Source organism: Centroberyx affinis, unplaced genomic scaffold (assembly GCF_046629955.1).
Source record: "Centroberyx affinis isolate AG114_WGS23_722 - 3 ecotype Tasmania unplaced genomic scaffold, CSIRO-AGI_Caff_v1 ptg000474l_1, whole genome shotgun sequence".
In the NCBI taxonomy this organism is placed as follows: domain Eukaryota; kingdom Metazoa; phylum Chordata; class Actinopteri; order Beryciformes; family Berycidae; genus Centroberyx; species Centroberyx affinis.
The window spans coordinates 221,174-238,833 of NW_027279132.1; the positions used below are offsets into that span (position 1 = coordinate 221,174).

Below are 17,660 nucleotides of genomic sequence, written 5' to 3' on the forward strand. Positions count from 1 at the left end.
TTGGCAAAATGAAGACATGCAGCTAGGCTACTACATCATCCAGAGTCTGATATAGCAAACAACAACCATTCTTCTAATGTGTTTGATGGGTCTGCCTTTCATTAATCAAAATAGACTGAACAAACCCTACTTTTATGACTTGTTATGGAGCCACATTCATTTTTAATGCCCCCCCACCCCCACCCCCACCCACACACACACACTCACAGTCCCTAACACACAATACATGCATGATCATGTGTCCAAATCCTCCCACACACGTGCACACAGCCCATCCATCCTATCCATATACTGTATGTATCAAGAGGGAAAACAAATTCATTATTTAACACCATATTTCCAAGCGAGATGCTAGTATACTGGGTATAGATGCATAATGTATATAGACTATAGAATGAAATCACATCTCTATCTGGGATCCCTCTGTCTTCACAGTGAGGCCTCAGGATTCATCTCATTCATGTACTATAGCAACGGCATCACTTATGCACATACTATTTTTTTGTTATTATTTCTTATCTAGTGAGGACAGATATTCTTCAGCTATTCCTACACAGGCTGAAACCTCTATATGGTTTTCCAAGACAGTGTCATATAGTCCTGTGGAAAATAGCATGATCAACAGATAATATATCATCCGTTATTCATATATCATCAATGCAAGTATTTCATGCATTTTGAAAGACGGCTATACGCGTCGTGGAGTGACTTTTGTATGGAGAGGGAGGGGGATCAATAATTCAACAGTGGCTTTTTAATGGCTTCTCCCCCGGGGGTTTCTGGGCCACTGGTTTTTCTTCTGTGACCCTTTTACGGCCTCTCACCGCCTCTCGTGATTCTCTTGACATTAACTCCATCATCTATAGAACGGCGGAAGTGTTTCCGAGTGTGTGAGAGGGTTTTGCGTGGGCGAGCGTGTCTCTACGAGTGTGTGTGTGTGAGCATCCTCGGCCCAGCTCTCGCCACGTTCCGGGCATTCTGGGAAATCTCCCCGGCGCTGCACGTCCGCGAGGATGGAGCCAAGGAAACGGGAGACTCACAAATCACATCTGATCTAATGAAGTTAATACAATTCAGATGGAGAGGAGCGGCTCGCTCTCTCCTCTCTGTGCTGCTTGACCTTATCTTGCCATCTTGTTGCCTCCCTCTTTTCAAAATCCCCCTCTTTAGTTATAACTGAGGGTCAGAATTCCACTACATTCTCCAGTTGGTGATCATCATCAGGCAAACAACCACTATTAACCACTAAACTCCGCAAATAAAACGGTGGGAAGACTTGAGTTTAGGAGGCTTTACCCTCCACTACATCCATAATCCTGAATAAAACAATGGCGTGGGCCAAATAAAACAGCTTATCACTGTTTTCTCACCCGCATTAAAATCTCATCCCAAGTAAGCATCGCCCCCACGAAAATGAAAACAGGTGGCATATCAGACGGTCAGACGGATTGCCGTGGCACTATTTTCTCACGCCGCGCGCGCTTTTACAAATCATGTAAACGGCTTACTCAAGAGGGGGGGTTTGTCGCTTTTTTGGAATAAAAGCAATAACCTGAATACATAAACGCAGTCACGGTCACCCTCTTCTTTTCTCTTCTCCCGTCTCTCTCTGCATCCCGTGTGTTTTTTTTTCTTCTCTCTGTCTCTGCCTGAGCCTCGCTGAGGTTGTTTTGCTTGTGTTTGTGTCAAGGTAACCTTCAGGGGATTGAATCGTGTTGTCTCACAATTGAATAATGAATGTTTTTGTCTATCGCTTCCACTCGAATCCCGAGCAGGAGAGTGCACACAAACACACTCGGGCGCACACCCACACATACGCACAGAAGTTGCTTTCTTGCATGTGTTGCCTAATCAGGAAATGAAGCTCATTTGCTTGCCCCGGCGTTCCTCGGAGTATTCAGTATGGTGTCATCAATATCTCTCTCGCTCTCTCTGATGCGCACACCGCTCTGTCTCTCTTGCTCCCTAATGAACGGCGGGGAAACGTCAACTAGACAAAAACAAGAGTGCTCTGGGATCAATTAATTGGGATATGTCAGTAATGATGATCGCAAATCGCGTGAGTACGTGTGTGAGGGCGGGCGCGTGTTCGCACAGTTCAGCAGGCTCGGGTGTTAATGATAATTTGAGGGCCACTGCACTGTCTCTGCCATCAGCGCCTGCAGAGGAGGTGCTGACAGAGACTGGACCTTGACCTTAGAATGTGTGTCCATCCCAGGCCATTTCCCATGGTGTGTTAGGCTTTAATGCTGCAAGGTTATGGTAGTTCAGGATTTGGACATATGCAGGAGTATTCAAAATGTCAAGAGAGGCAGCTATACAATGCATACACTGCAAAAAATGTCCATCTTAACGAGTAATTTAGTCTAGTGAATCTTACAACCTTACTTTCCTTGAAACAACTGGAAAAAAAACAGACAATGGGGTGAGATAATTCCTTGTTTCCAATGCAAAACAACTTATTTCAATACTTATATTGAATTAATTGACTTTATCTTGACTATTATATATATAGAAATTCAATTTATCGCGATACAAATATGTGACAATATGTATCGTGGGGCAGAAAAATGAATTGCGATATTAGCTACATTGTGTTCTGCTGTAGTAATCACAAATGAGACAGCTTGACTATCTCAAGCTCTCCATCTAAACTATATTAATTGCACATAATGACATTTTTAATCATTTTTCAATGCCATTGCTAGACAGATTTTTGGCTGAGAGATAAACATCATTCTGCACAGTCATACTTTGTTATCGTAGTTCTATCGAATCGTGAACCCCATATTGGGTATTGAATCGTATCGCGAGATAAGCATAAGCATCCCTATTATATACTATACTATACTATACTATACTTTACTATTATATATTATATTGACATTGACTATTATCTTATCATTCCACTAGTATCTACATAATGTCAGTTAATTTCAATGTGATTGAAACCAGATGATTTGCATTGGAAGCAAGTGAAATTGTCTCACTCCATTGTCACACTTTTTTTTTACACTTGTTTCATGAAAAATAGGATTTTAAGACTCAACACTAGACTTGTGAATGACAAGTGACTCGCTAAGATGGACGTTTCCTGCTGTGAAAATGCATGACATACTCCAGCTGCCTTTTTTTGCAGTGTACCTGTATTTAACCTTGGCGACACAACCGCTTGGATGTTATGTTCGGTTGAAGTTCATCTGTAATCTCTCCCCATGACCCGGGCACACTCTCTCTCTCTTCAGCACACCCGCTTACACACACACAGCTGGTGCCAGTGGCGCCGTGTCAGATTAGGACGACCACTCCGCGCAGGGGAGGGAACACCGCGTTCCCGTGAAGCTGAAGGACTTCTGATAAAAGCTCAGGAGTAGAGGAGGGAGGATTACAGACTGTTCTGGCTGAGGATGTTTGCAACAACGTCTCATTGAGCACGACTGCAGCAAATGAAAGTAGGACAATGCAGGGGCCAGGAAAAGGACAAACCAGTCTGAAGTGGGTCATTAAAATGTATGTAAGTGCAGGAGGGACGGCTGCAGAGAGTGAGGATGCCAGGTGTGCGAATAGGAAACAAACCACAAGTCCAATCAGCAGAGTTTGAATAAGCTGTAACTTTTATTGCACATTCCTGTTTGGTCTTGCAACGACCTTTCACCTTTTGAACTTCATGACCTCGGTCTGGACCAAACGCTCAAGTCAGGAGTTGGGATGAAGTCGCCCGGAGATGCTGATCACAGGTCAGATGTGCGCGTTCCCTCATAACTGGGATTAGAAGTGAAGTATAGGGAGGTCATGCTGACCCTAGATCAGCGCCCCGGGGGTGAACTTCAGTCCGGATCTTTGTGTTGACTGCATTATCCATAAGCCAAATCGCCGTCTAGACCAGGACCAATGGGGAAGGGACAGCGGTGACATCACGGAGGGGACTAGGAAGTATTTTAGGGAGCTAGGGAATTCACTTAATTCCACTGAGATGCACTCCATGTCAGCTCCCAATGAAGGAAATACTCCCTTGATAATCTTGAGGCTTTGCAACACTCTGTCCTTCTTTAGTCCCTGAAATCCCCCCCAAATAAACACACCTTCCCCCCATCACATCAAATGCAAAGGCTATCATTCTCCGTAAGGATTTTTTTTTTTTCTTCTCGTTTTCTTGTGACAATACCTGCGACATGCTTCAAATCTTCATTTTGGCAAACCACAAATAAATTAAAACACAAACATTCATATAACACAATGTGACATTTTTTAGGACGCGTCGAAAGAAAAAAAATACATACAGAACCCAAAAAAAAAAGAACAAGAGAAGAGAAGCATTTGCTGTTTTGTTTTTTCCCCCATATTTTTTTCTTGCTTTTCTTGAAAAAAAGATATAGCTAGCTACCAATCACTTATCACATGCAGATATAATACAACATAATCAATTCACCCAGTTAGTGTCTGCAAACTACCGATCTAAACTATATCACAAAATTATTCTCTTGAAACCAGCAAACACTCAGCTTTGAGATATTTTGTCTTAATAATAATTCATTTTACAGTTTTCTCCGCTCTCAAGCCAAGAGAACACTATACGATCGACCCTGAAATGACTAGCCAAATTGAAAGAGGACTAACACGCTTTCACTTCGTACATGATCACATACCAGATGGTGTGTTTTTTGTATATTTTTTTTTTTTCTTCTCTTTTTTCACCGTGGGAGCGTAACGCACATATCTGACACACTCGCGCACACATGCACTCGCACACAGGCAGACATTTATTATCGTCCCGGAACGCAAATCCGTCCGGCTTGGCGGTTTTAACGTCCCGCTCCAGGATTACGGCTGGGCTGCTGAGAGCTGTCCGGCATTGAGCTGCCCCTATCCCAAACTCCCTCCTTCCCCCTCCCCCCCGCCTGCCTACCCCTCTAACCCCCCCTCCCCACCCGACGGGGCAGGAAAAGGGGGGGGGGGGGGGACTGACAAATGTCAGAGCCGGGCAGGAGGTTTGACATCCTCCATCCTTCTCCCCTCGCTGCTCCCCTCTAATGACGCTCGGCTGAAATGTCAGGCCAATTAGCAGCTTTTCCCTCTGACATTTAACTGGCAGATAGCAAAACAAACATATGAGGAACACGCCGGACGGGACGGATAGTCTGCGGCCAGTAGGGGCCCGATTGATCGATGCTGATGCTTGTGTTACTGTAACGCCGAGGCTAGCCTTAACAGTAAATGATAGATATTCACGCCTTCCTTGCATAAAGAGCGAAAGTACGGCTGTGTGTGTGTCTGTAATCACAGCGGGCACGGCGAATACTATCTGTCTTCGGCCATTTTGCGAGCCACCTGACATTTTCAAGGAGCGGCCGGTAGCGATCAAAGCTCCCACACTTCCCTCTCCCTCTTCTTCTTCGTCTCCCTCCCTATCGCCATCCCTCTCTCCCTCTCTCTCTCTCTCTAAGCAGACATCAATCAGGAAGGTACTGAAGCGGAGCCTCGCGCACTCGTTTAAAGCGCCACTCCATCCGCGGCGGCGCTCTCGCTTCTGTCTGTCTTCATTTCTGCTGGGTGTGAGGCCGCAGGTGTAACGCGCAAGTGTGTGTTGTGTATGTGTGTGTGTGTGTGTGTGTTTGGAGCACAGCTAAACGTCCAAAGCATCTATTCTATCATTCTTTAGTTCTTTAATGGTTCGGAGAGAGGCGAGCGTGACAGACTATGTGCACACAGATAGTCGCTCACAACCACACGCATATATAATAATAATAACAATAATAATAATAATAATAATAATAATCAGGACGTGACATAGACAGTGCAACAAGACAGCAAAGTGTAATCTAGCATAAAACAGCACTCCCTTTAGGCCTTAGTCCTCATTCACAGTAAATCATATTTTTCTCTGTTTAAAGGGTCGTCTCCCTCACTCTCTCACACACACACATACACTCACTCAACACCACGCACACACACACTGAGGCCTGGCCATCAGCTGTACCATCTGGTATCTAAATCATGGGAATTACAAGTCTTCTTCCTCTCCTACACACACATGATAATATGAGAGGAGAGAAAGAGAGAGAGAGAGCAAGAGAGGTGATTGACTGTCATTCTATTTATCATACATAGTCTCTGCATAAAGCAACGTGTGACGTTTTTTTTTTTCTCCATTAGAAATCAATATCCATCTACGCAACAGTGAGCTCTAAATTTAGCCACGAGAGAGACGGAGAGAAAAAAAATAACAGAGAGAGAGAGAGAGAGAAACAAAGTGAGCGAGCCAGCTAGAGAAAGAGAAAGAGAGAGAGAGAGAGAGCACAGCTCCACGTAAAATTACAATCTTCATGTTGCATTGAACTGTGAACAACGGCACAGTCGAAAAGAAAGGGGGAACGAAAGAGTGAATGAGCGAGTATAAACGCCAGTGCGCTGCCCGTCTATTAAACATTAACAGCTTCATTTATATGTAAATGACCCGACAGCCAGAGAGAGACGATGGAAAGTAATGCCAGTTCAGTGCTATGTCGTCAGCATATATAGAGAGAAAACGGGGAGGGGAGGGCAGGGGAGAGAGGGAGAGGGGGAGGACGGGACGGCGAGGAAGGGCAACGGGGACGGAGGAGAGGGGGGAACGAGTCTCTTCTTCATTCAGTAGTCTTTCACATGGGTGGCAGCGAAGTCCGCGCCGTCCGCTTTGTCCCGTCGCGCGTGCACGGGTGTGCGTTGGGAAAAAACAGAAACCAAAAAAAAAACAAAAAAAACAATCCACCGATAGTAACGCACACTCCGACGCACACAAACACACACTCCCAGTGGATGTCCAAGAGAGTGAGTCACTACTCAGTTCACTCACACACACACACGCGCATACACACACACACACACGCACACACCTCCCCTCTCTCTGGCCTCCCCCGACCGGGAGAAAGGAGAGATGAAGAGAGGGAGGGGAACGAAAGAGAACCAAAGTGTCGCTTTCTTGGAGGACGAGTGACGATGACAGCCGGGTGTCCGCTCTCCGAGAGTTTTGGTGGAGATGAGAAACGAACCCTCCCACCCCCCCACCTCAAAAAAAAAAAAAAAAAAAATCAAGAAAAAACACAAACTGGAGTGAAACAGAAGAAGGTGATGTCGGGAGATTGTTGAGTTAGCGTGGTGTGTCGTTTCGCGTGTTGGGGCTAGCTGGGTTTCTCCGGCTAGCGCGGGGTGGGGGTGGGGGGGAGCGGGGGCGAGGGCGGGCCGGGCCGGCGGACGGGGGCCCTCAGCCGTCGGACACGGGCGGGGACACCCAGCCGTACTTCTCGTGGGTCTTCACCAGGGACTTGAAGGTGGCCTCGGCTTCCTTGCGGCTGAAAGCCTTCTTGGACTTCCCTGCTTTCCTACAAATGCGCCCCTGTGGAGAGAAAGAGCCATAAGGTTACTGTCTTTGAGAGTGCATGGAAAGATAAATCAATAGAAGCCATACTTCATTCTGTTTTTTTTTATCAGGGTTCTTCCTGGGGTCCGCAAACATTCATACCTATGGGCAATCCACCTACTTTATGTTATGTTTTCACCCATGCTAGTCTGTCTGTCTGTCTCTCTGTCTGTCTGTCTGTCTGTCTGTCTGTCTGTCAGCAGGATATCTCAAAAACCTGTCAACGGATTTCCATGAAATCTGCTAGACAGATAGGCCGTGGGCCAAGGAACTGGGTGATCCGGATCTGGGATTTCTGCCATTAGACGATTATAATTTTTTTTTAGCCCTAACTATGAAACTAACGGAGATAGAGAGTTGATTCCAAATCCTAAGGGTGTGTTTGCAGGGTCAAGAAATCACTTTAACTTAAAACGTAAGTGACAAGAACATTGTTGGGTGTAACAGCAGGCTGGAGAATTGTTCAGCGTTGGCAGAGCTTTGCGCTCTCCGATTGCCTTCTACTTTGTTGCAGGTCAAGATTGAGCCAAGTCATTAACATATCAATTTTGCTTTCAAGGCTACCTGAACGAAAAAGGTCGTTCTATATAAATCCAAAACATCTACACCAATAAATCACTGCCTGGATCTGGATACGCTTTGTTAGATACAAAGGAGCATGGCACTCTGTTTGCAAACATGTCTAGAAGCTGGCGGATTATTATGGGAAAGTGCATGATTTCTCTATGACTCAAGACTTTTCAGACAACATATAGGAAGACAGAGATGGACACACAGCCCACACATGCAGACGGATGAACTGGATGGTGAATGCACAGCCACAAGGGAGATGTTGACACTGCAAGTGCTCTGAATGCTGGTTGGACCAACATTAGATCAATGTTTAAAAGACCGGGCGAGGCCTTTTAAGACGTCACGTTCGATCAGAAGTGAAAATGTACCTTCCAGTACACTGGGCAATAGGGAGATAAGTGAAGACAACAGCCAACCATAATAGTAAATGACGCCAACATTGTAAATATGACAGAAAAGTAAATATATGAGCAGATAGCGCTCTTGCGATCGGTGTGAAAAGCATCTCACACAGAGCGCTGTGACATCTGAGGGAAGAGACATGTTCACCCGGCCAGCACCTTGATGCAACCCTCTCCTCTTCACGCACCGGGGCTAATAATAAAATGTGGGATGGCAAGGCAAAAAAAAAACAAAAAACGAGAAAAGAGGTGTGGGCGTCGCCTGTGACGACAAAGCTGCTTATTCCGTTGTTGGCAGCGGCGCTAAGTCTTCCCTGAAGAAGAGCGCGTGGGCGGATGAATAGGGAAAGAAAAACAACTGTCTTCGCATTCACGTCGGAACATTGAGACGCCGCCGCCATGACACAGAGCCGTGACAACGTGTGATGCATACGAGCACGTCACTCGATCTTGAATTGCATCATTTCATATATATACAGTACTGTGCAAAATTCTTAGGCACCCTAGATTTTTTATATACATTTCTTAGAAGTCTTACATGTTTATTTATTTTCTGCATTAGTGTGTCAGTAAACTGCTGTTTACTGTAAAATTCAGAAATATTCAGAAACTTTCTATTTCATTCATTTTCATTCGTTTTGAAAGCATCTGACATATGCCTAAGTCTTTTGCACAGTACTGTACATATATATATAAATAAATCACCTCATCTCTGATACACTATTGGGAGGCCAGTTGCTCACAGAGAGAAGGTCAAGACAGACAGAGGCAGGAGGGCTGACTCATAAAGCAACAGTAAATCATTGTCCATTGGTCATACTTAGTAATGGATTACATGAAGTGCTTTTTTATGTAGCTTGCTGTATAGTTCAAAAGGGCAATCAGATGTTTATTCCTCACAGGGAGGAAAAAAAAGAGACAATTTGCACCAAAGAGACACATCAGCACTGCTGTGATTGCTTGACTGGACACGATGCCCGCTGCTCTGTAACATGCAGGATACTTCACTGTATTTGTTTTTACACGCTCTGTGTAATACAATGCACCAGTCTCCACCCTCCTCCTCCCCCCCACCAGAATTTTTTTCTTGGCAGGGCGAAATCGCCTCTGAAAACACTACGGCACTAAGGCTTTCGCCACTGAAACCAATACTAATGAAATTCTTTGAGTAGGGGAAAAGCTTCTCTGAACGCTGCAGTGCACTACAGAGAAATACCCTTATATTATTACACATCCATAGTCTGCACCTTAATGCTGCATTTAAGCCCTTCTGTCTCTGTGATCGGGCAAAAAAGGAAAAAACACTGAATAAACTGCGCTTTTATCTTATTGCAGAGGACCCAGGAGTGAGCCTGTGTTATATAGTGGCACAATGTCCAATGCACAGAGCAACAATGACCATCTTCTCAGGTAATTTACTTCTGTAATGAGACCTAAGGTGCTATTTTTCTCAAAGTAAGTTCCGCCTATGGGGGCGAGATCATTTGAAATGAGCTGATTTGAATTGGAAACAAGTGAAATGATCTCACTTCCCCATTGGCAGAATGTTTCCCTTGAAAAATAGGATTTTAGGACTCCAAACTAGAGTTACTGGCTTGTTAAGGTGGACATGTGCACACTATATAGTATATAGTGCCACTATATAACACTGGTTCACTCCTGGGTCCTGTACAATAAGATAACAGCTCAGTTTATTCAGTGGTTTTGCCTGATCAACAGGAAAGAAGGGCCTCGGTGCAGGATTAAGGTGCAGACTACGGAGAAAAAAACAATATAAGGTATTTCTCTGTAGAGCTCCAACCCACCTAAAACAATTTCATTAGTATTGGTTTTAGTGGAGAGCCTCTGTGCCACAGTGTTTAATGCTGTTTCAGAAGCAATTTTTCACTTTTTCTTTTTTTTTTTTTAAATCAGATTTTAGGACTGCGATATGGACATTTTTTATTTTTTTTGCAGTGCGTGCTTCTCAGATGAGGTGATAACATTGAATGATCTGGAGATTAGGGTTACAGTTTCCATTCCTGTAACAACATTGGCCTCATTTCACTGTGGGGCTTAGCAACACTCGCTCTCTCGTTCGGCCTCTCACGCTCTCTCTCTCTCTCTCCCCCCCTCTCTCTCTCTCCCTCTCTCTCTTTCAGACACACACATTTTGAAGAGCTTGTCCTGTTATCCTTCCCTCCATTTGCATCGATCTTAACGTCATTCACTGCAACAAATGTCCAACCTAATGAGTCGTTTAGTCTCACATTCAGTCTTAAAATCTTGCTTTGTCTTAAAACAAATGAAACATTCTGTCAACTGGGGTGACATAATTCCACTTTATTCCAATGCAGTTTCACCTGTTTGAGTAATTTCCCAGAAACAAGTGTCAATATCTTGAAACAACAACAAACAAGGCAAACACTAGAATCAAGAAAATTACACTTGATTTTAGAAGTTCTTGCGACAAATTGACTTGCATTGGAAACAAGTGAAACTATCTCCCCTCATAGGCAGATTTTTTCACTTGCTATAAGAAAAATAAGATTTTAAGACTTGATTAAATGACTTAAGATGGATTTTTTTTTTTTTTTTTTGCAGTGTTCCTTGGTAGTGTTCCTTTCTGTCCCTCTCTTCTGTTTGTGCAAATTAAAAGACACGCACCGCTCTTCTCCCCCACACTACTGATCCACGCTGACCTAAAATGGAAAATGAACTGATCGGGTGACACCTGTGCACAGCTGCTGAAACCCGCTCCGCCTCTGCCTGCGGTTAGACGACTGTCACGGAGGCGGCCATCTTTGAAAACAAACACCGGCGATGTGCCGGGATACGTCGTTCTTTTCAAATCACTAGCAACCTCATTATCTATGCATATCGTTGCATCTCGCCATATGGTTGCTGTCACCACCTCAAAATGGCTGCCGCTGCCTTGGATGGGGATTGTAATGGCAATCGGCCATTGTTAAAGAGGTGTGATTACCACAGTGATCGATGGCAGGGAGGTATGTGGCCTGCAGTGGAACATGATGCTGTCATTAAAGGAATCGCTGTCGGCGTCATGTACTTGTTTATGAGCACAATAGCGGGCAATTTCTCATTGGTTTGTTCTCTATGGAGGGAGCATGGGACAGTGTGTGTGTGTGTGTGTGTATTTAGGGAGATTAAGTGGACTCATGTACCTTGTTTGTCTACTCCCACAGTGAATACAGTGGTTGTGTGTGTTTGTGTGTGAGAGAGAGAGATACTCAACCTGAAATAGAATATGATAGAAAAACAGGGAGAAAGAGTGTGTGTGTGAGAGAGAGAGTGAGAGAGGGAGAGAGAGAGGGGGGGGGGGGGAGAGACACACAAGTCCCCACAAAAGCCTGTGACGTCAGCATTAAAAGGGGAAACTGAGCATTAGTTTGCGCCATTGTGCTCCCAGCCATCTACAAGAATGGCTCAGTATCGCACATCCAAAGATGGACAGAGAGAGAGACGGATAGAGAAATATGTGCTTGTGTGTTGTGTGTGTGAATGAGAAAGAGTGAGCAAACAAAAGAGGGTGTGTGTGTGTGTGTGTGTGTGTGTGCGCGCGCTGTGGTTCAGCTGAGCGAGCGCCCCGGGCCTATACAGTGCCATGTCAGTGTTTATCTATTCCAGCTAAGCGCTCGCTCGTTGAGAGGGACACACTCGTGTAAAGTGGCTGCTGGGTAATCGTGTGAATGGAGATCAGTCAATGGGCAGGGAAGGCCCCAGTGCATGTTGGGAAGCCGCTTTGGGGCCGGGGATTGCGTAAGGCAGACATGTGCTAAAGGGGTCAGGGTAAACAAACAGGGATCGATGGCACCGTCGTCATCATCCCCATCATATCGCTAAGGAGAAGCCTCCGGAACGCATTGGCTGCATCTTTAAAGGACAATACCGCTGTTTTTTAAGTTTGTGCCAATGGTGCAGATTGTCTCTTTACATTATTCCTGGCACTGTCTACACTCAGCTGGCATATTTGGATATATCAGGGCTACAAGGGCTTTCCTCCCTTCAGAAGAAGCCATTTGAAGATCCATAACAGCAAACATGAGGGCTTTTAGTGTGGTCAAAGTTTGCGTTTTATCCTTATTTCATTATGCTGAGTTGAGGAAATAATCCCTCAAAAACATTTCGCCTTACAGACTTTGCTGTCACATCCTCATCTTCTTATTTAGGGCGCCATTGTTAGCCGGGACAGCAGGTAATTTCAAGCTTGGTTTGACGCTGTAAAGTTTGTATTTTAAAAACGACGAAAAATGAGTAACTGTTAAAAAATCAATACAACATATTGCAAAACGACAGGGGGAAATGAGAACCTGATGTAGCCGGTAGTAAATGGGCTCTAAGTCTAAATCACACCGCTATTGTGCTTTAAAGGGTTGACTGTAACTGTGTAAACGCTGCTGCACAGACTACAGATCAAGTGGTCAACTGGTTCCACACCTCAGAGAAGCCTAAGCCAAAATCAAAAGTGAGAAGATGCAACTGATGTGACTACAGCCTGTCTAAAAACCTGCCGGGGACATCTGTTTCCACAACTTTCACTGCTCTGCGAGGCTTAATTCACCGCCGCACACTGTAGATAACACTTGACAGGTTTTTCCAGCTGTCCCTTTTAAGTGACGGTCTGAAGAGCAGGAGTTAAAGGCCGGCTCTCGAGGCTGACGTGATCTCTGGGTGTTCCTGTTTCATGGCCATCAGACCACAGTGGAACCCTCTTCCTCTTAGAATCTGTGATAACACACAGACAGCCAAAGAGGTGTCATCGCCTCTAATCTAACTACCCTCTCATCTCGGCCCATGTGATTGTCAGTGTGTGTGTGTGTGTGTGTGTGTGAGTGTGTGCGCTCCGTCACATCTGCAGGCGAAGACTCAGGTCTGTTGACTTTCAGCTCACCACTTTGTCACCGCATGTATCCTCTCATTCTAAAAATAGCGGGAGCTTCTAAACAAGCCGGGGAACCGGTGCCCAAGGGCAAATAAATAGATTCTGTGTATAGATATACGGTATATAGATATACAGTACATAGATATAGGGCTGTGTGGTCTGTCATTTCATGATGCATGAGAGACGAGTAAATCACCCAGAAAATCAGGACACACATGCATGAGCACATACACACACACACACACACACACACACACAGAGGCATAATTAATCAATATTGTTTCCATTAGCAAACTGGAGAAGGAAGACACTGCACCATAATTAGGGAGCACTGCAGAGCTGCTAGCTCATCTCCTCAAGCTGCAAATCAAGATGAACACACACACACACACACACATTCGAGGGGTGATTTGAGGGGGGTGATATCGCCCCTGTAAGCACATTTTATATGTAGCCTATCCCTAAAAAACATAGAATTAGAGAATATATATGGGAACTATGAAGCTATTCACCTTATCCCTTATTAGTTTAGAAAAATAACACACACACACACACACACACACACACACATACTCACAGACTATTTTTGCATGACCTCTCTTAGTAACAGATGCATAATGAAGGAATAATGTTCAGTTATATCATCAATGACAAAAAAGTACTTGGGCCGGGAGGGGGAGTTGGCGGGAGGGGGAGGGGGGGGAAATCCAATGACAGTTTACATAAGGTATCCTGCCATAACACTGTCATAACACTGACGTCAAAGGACACAGGCTCAATGCCAAGAAAACAAGCAGATGCTGCTGGATGAAACGCCTGAACTATGAAATAGCCTAAAACTGTGCATGACAAAATACAACGACCCTTTTCTGGATGGACAAAAAAAAAAAAAAAAAAAATGCTATTCTGGGTTTAAAACGATTCTAGCCTGGAGTGAGTTTGGAAATGCAACCATCGGAATGGCAGAGCTGCTACTGCCGCTGCTGCTGCAGTGCACTGTGAATGTGGAAAACAGATTTGACAGGATTACATAATGTAGTCAGTCTCAGTCACTGAGGACTGCTGGTAGGTAGGCTACCTGCTGACTTCATCTGTCCATCTGTCTGTCTCACTGCTCGAGCCATCACGCTTGTTGAATCATTGCTTTCCTCCATGTATTCAAAATATTTCATCTGGGTTGTATAGAAGAGTCCACAGATTGTGAAACTGCATGATAGTCCCTATACACAGGGAGTTTGTCATTTGCTGGCAGCCACTGTTATCAAACGATGCTGATTTATGGAGGCGATACAGGGAAAGCAAGCGGGGACTGCGGAGAAGAGCTGGCATCAAGGAGATACTGAGTGTTGCATTGCATGAAATGGCCGCCGTAATGTCACATAAAGATTAATAATATCCGAGATCATGAGGTTGCCCATAGAAGAGAGGATGAGAAAACCACGGGCCTCCGATATTACAGTTGGACACTTATGACTGGGCAGAGCTGGACAAACGTTAACTATACCTACACTGCAAAAAAAAACACCATTCCGTTTTATTTTCCTTTAAAATAGTGAAACATTCTCCTAATCTCACCTGTTTCCTATGCAGTTACACTTGTTTCAATAGGTTTTTTTTGGTTTTTTTTTTCAGAAACAACAGTATATTGAGAATCGTGGCCGAATAAGACAGATCCCTCCAGCGGTGCCAAGAAAATGACACTTGGTTCAAGAAATTGCTAGAAACAAGTCAATTTGCATTGGAAACAAGTGCAAATATCTCAACCCTATTGCCATATTTTTCAGCTATTTGAAGAAAAAATGCGATTCTAGGACTCCATACTGAACTAAAAGCCTTGTTGAGATGGATATTATTTTGCAGTGCATGCGTAAAATCAGTTTTACGCGTTAATTACGCATGGCGCATGGATGCCTCAATGCCATTGCTCACATGCAGTGCGTGTCATGGTTCCAAAAAAAATTCACTGGAGGTGATTAACATGCTGTATGATTCATGAAGATGATATTCAACACATACACACACACACACACACACACACACACACACACACACTTCCCTCACCTGTCCTTTTACTAGGCTGGCTGCAAACTGCCTCATGACCGCCTCCACCGTGTAGGCGCTGGACCATCCGCGGGGGGTCAACAGCTCCATGCATATGGCCCCGCCGTCCAGCACGTAGCCGTTCTCCAACCGGGGCGTCAGGACGCGCATGAACGGCGGCGAGAAGGGGAAATTGTCGGGGAAGGAGACGTTGAGCAGTATGAACTCGGTGCTCGTCTCCTTCATGTCCTGCCACAGCGCCGAGTCCTTGTCCACCTGGTGCAGCTTGACGTTCCAGTCGTACAGGTTGTCCTCCACCAGCTCCACCGTGATGAAGTTGTCCCCTAACCTCCGGATCTCCTGCAGCTCCTTCATCAGCCTCCGCGTCCGCACCTGGGTGCAGTGTTGCCGGTGAGGAGCCAGCGGTGGTATCGAGGAGGCGCTGGTCGCTTTGCCCCCGATCACACCGCCTCCCCCCGTCTGCTGCTGCTGCTGCTGTTGCTGCTGTTGCTGTTGCTGCTGTTGCTGTTGCTGCTGCTGTAGCTGCTGCTGCTGCTTCTCCTTCGCATCCTTGCCCTGCTTATCCTTGCCGGACGGCTTGTCCTTGCCGTGCTGGTCCAGCTTCCTCGCCTTGATCTCCGGGGTGCTCAGGATGTTGGTTTCGTTGGTGGTCTGACAGTGCTTGTTGGCGTTGTTTTTCTGGTTCCCCTTGGTCCCCTTTAACGAGCCCTGGTGGTGCTTGGGGTCCTCCGTGTCTCGGTCGTGCAGACGGATCAGACCGATCTTCCGCAGTAGGGTGGCCATAATTTTACAGATCTATATTTTTTCCGCCAATCCCCCCACGCAGGGGCGAGATTCACCCGTTCAAGTCGGTTCTCGTTAACGGCGACGACCTTTATTGATGTCGATTATTAACCTTGTTGTACCGCAATCCCCCCTCCGTTCACTGCAGCCTCAGATGAACACAACCGGGGAGCCTGTGCTGTTTTCTCCTCAGTGCATCATCTCGACAAGGCTCGACTAGGGAAAAAATTAAATATAACAATAAATAAACAAGTTTTTTAGATGATTACACACGGTTTCATTTCCAAACAACAGCGACATAAAATGATTTTGCCAAAACAGATCGATGGAATCCAGCCTTTTTCCCCTACTAGTGGACCAACAACATGACTGTGACTGCAGCTGTTCAATGGAAAGGACCGAGCATTACGCAAAAGCACTATAGTAATCTTATAATACATTTTAGAAGGATACTACACAAATATCACAGCAAAAAACGTCATTCCCTATAGGAATACGCTATATGAATAGACTGCCATAATGATGCCATAGGAGGTGGGCTACAAAAAAAAGAAAAAAAAAAAGAAAAAAAAATACATACCATAAAGCATACGGATGCTATAATCTCACTATTGAGTAGCCTACCTGAGACACACTAAGTCCCTATAGGAATATTATATGAAAAATATAGAAATATTATGAATCACCATAAGGTCACTATAAACTGACTATTGAGATGCACAGATACACTATATAAATCCTTATAGGAATATATAGTAATATCATTCCAGATTTAAAAAGATACTATAAAGCACGATAATGTCACTATACACTCACAATAGAGTACCACAGACACACTATAAATCCTCATAATATAATATCATAGGAATATCATAGGATATTTTTCTTTGCTGGAGCCCTAGCCCATACAGGCATAACATTAAATCGACAGCCCTATTGCAGCCTATATGCTTACCGTAGACGGCTGAAATTCAGAGTATATCCGTTATATGTCCCGTTAAGCAGACCGGACACGGATCCCACTGTTGTCTGATAGAAGAAATGGCTCCACCATCCAATAGAGCTGCCGTCGGTTTGAGCTGCGGAGAGGAAGGGAAGGGACGGAGAGCCTTTGATGTGTGTGCAGCTGCGGCAGCTCCAGCTTTAATGTCGCCGAGGACGAACCAGCCCCGGTAATCCTCCCCAACCGGTGAAGCGCTGCTGGCACGGCGCGAGGTTTCAAAATAAAAGCCTGGCGCTTATGAATGGAGTAACACAGGCACCAAAATACCTCATACATTTAAGGAGGAATCAGTTGTAAATTAAAATACAATTAGGCCATCAATATAAACACAAATAAGTTATACTTTATGCCTTTTTCCCTTAAAAGACTCTTCATGTAATACAACTTACTATGATGTAAGATAGGATAAGATATATGATAATTTGATATGATCCCCATGAGGAAATTGCAGCAAAATAATAACAAAAACTAATTTGAATATAGCAGGAGGTATTAAACATAACGCAATTGACAACTCCAACATGTCAAGCATATATATATATATATAAGTGGAAATGTATG

At 44.7% G+C, this 17,660-nt stretch overlaps 1 protein-coding gene across 1 annotated transcript; it reads right to left on the bottom strand.

The window, feature by feature from the left end:
* Positions 1-7,240: 7,240 nt before the first annotated feature.
* ube2ql1 (ubiquitin conjugating enzyme E2 QL1) lies at positions 7,241-15,697 on the bottom strand. Its single transcript, XM_071517205.1, has 2 exons — positions 15,314-15,697; positions 7,241-7,372 (listed from the first exon to the last, which is right to left on the bottom strand). The coding sequence occupies exons 1-2, from the start codon at positions 15,665-15,667 to the stop codon at positions 7,241-7,243; spliced, it is 486 nt and encodes a 161-aa protein (XP_071373306.1). The 5' UTR covers positions 15,668-15,697.
* Between the last annotated feature and the right edge of the window lie 1,963 nt (positions 15,698-17,660).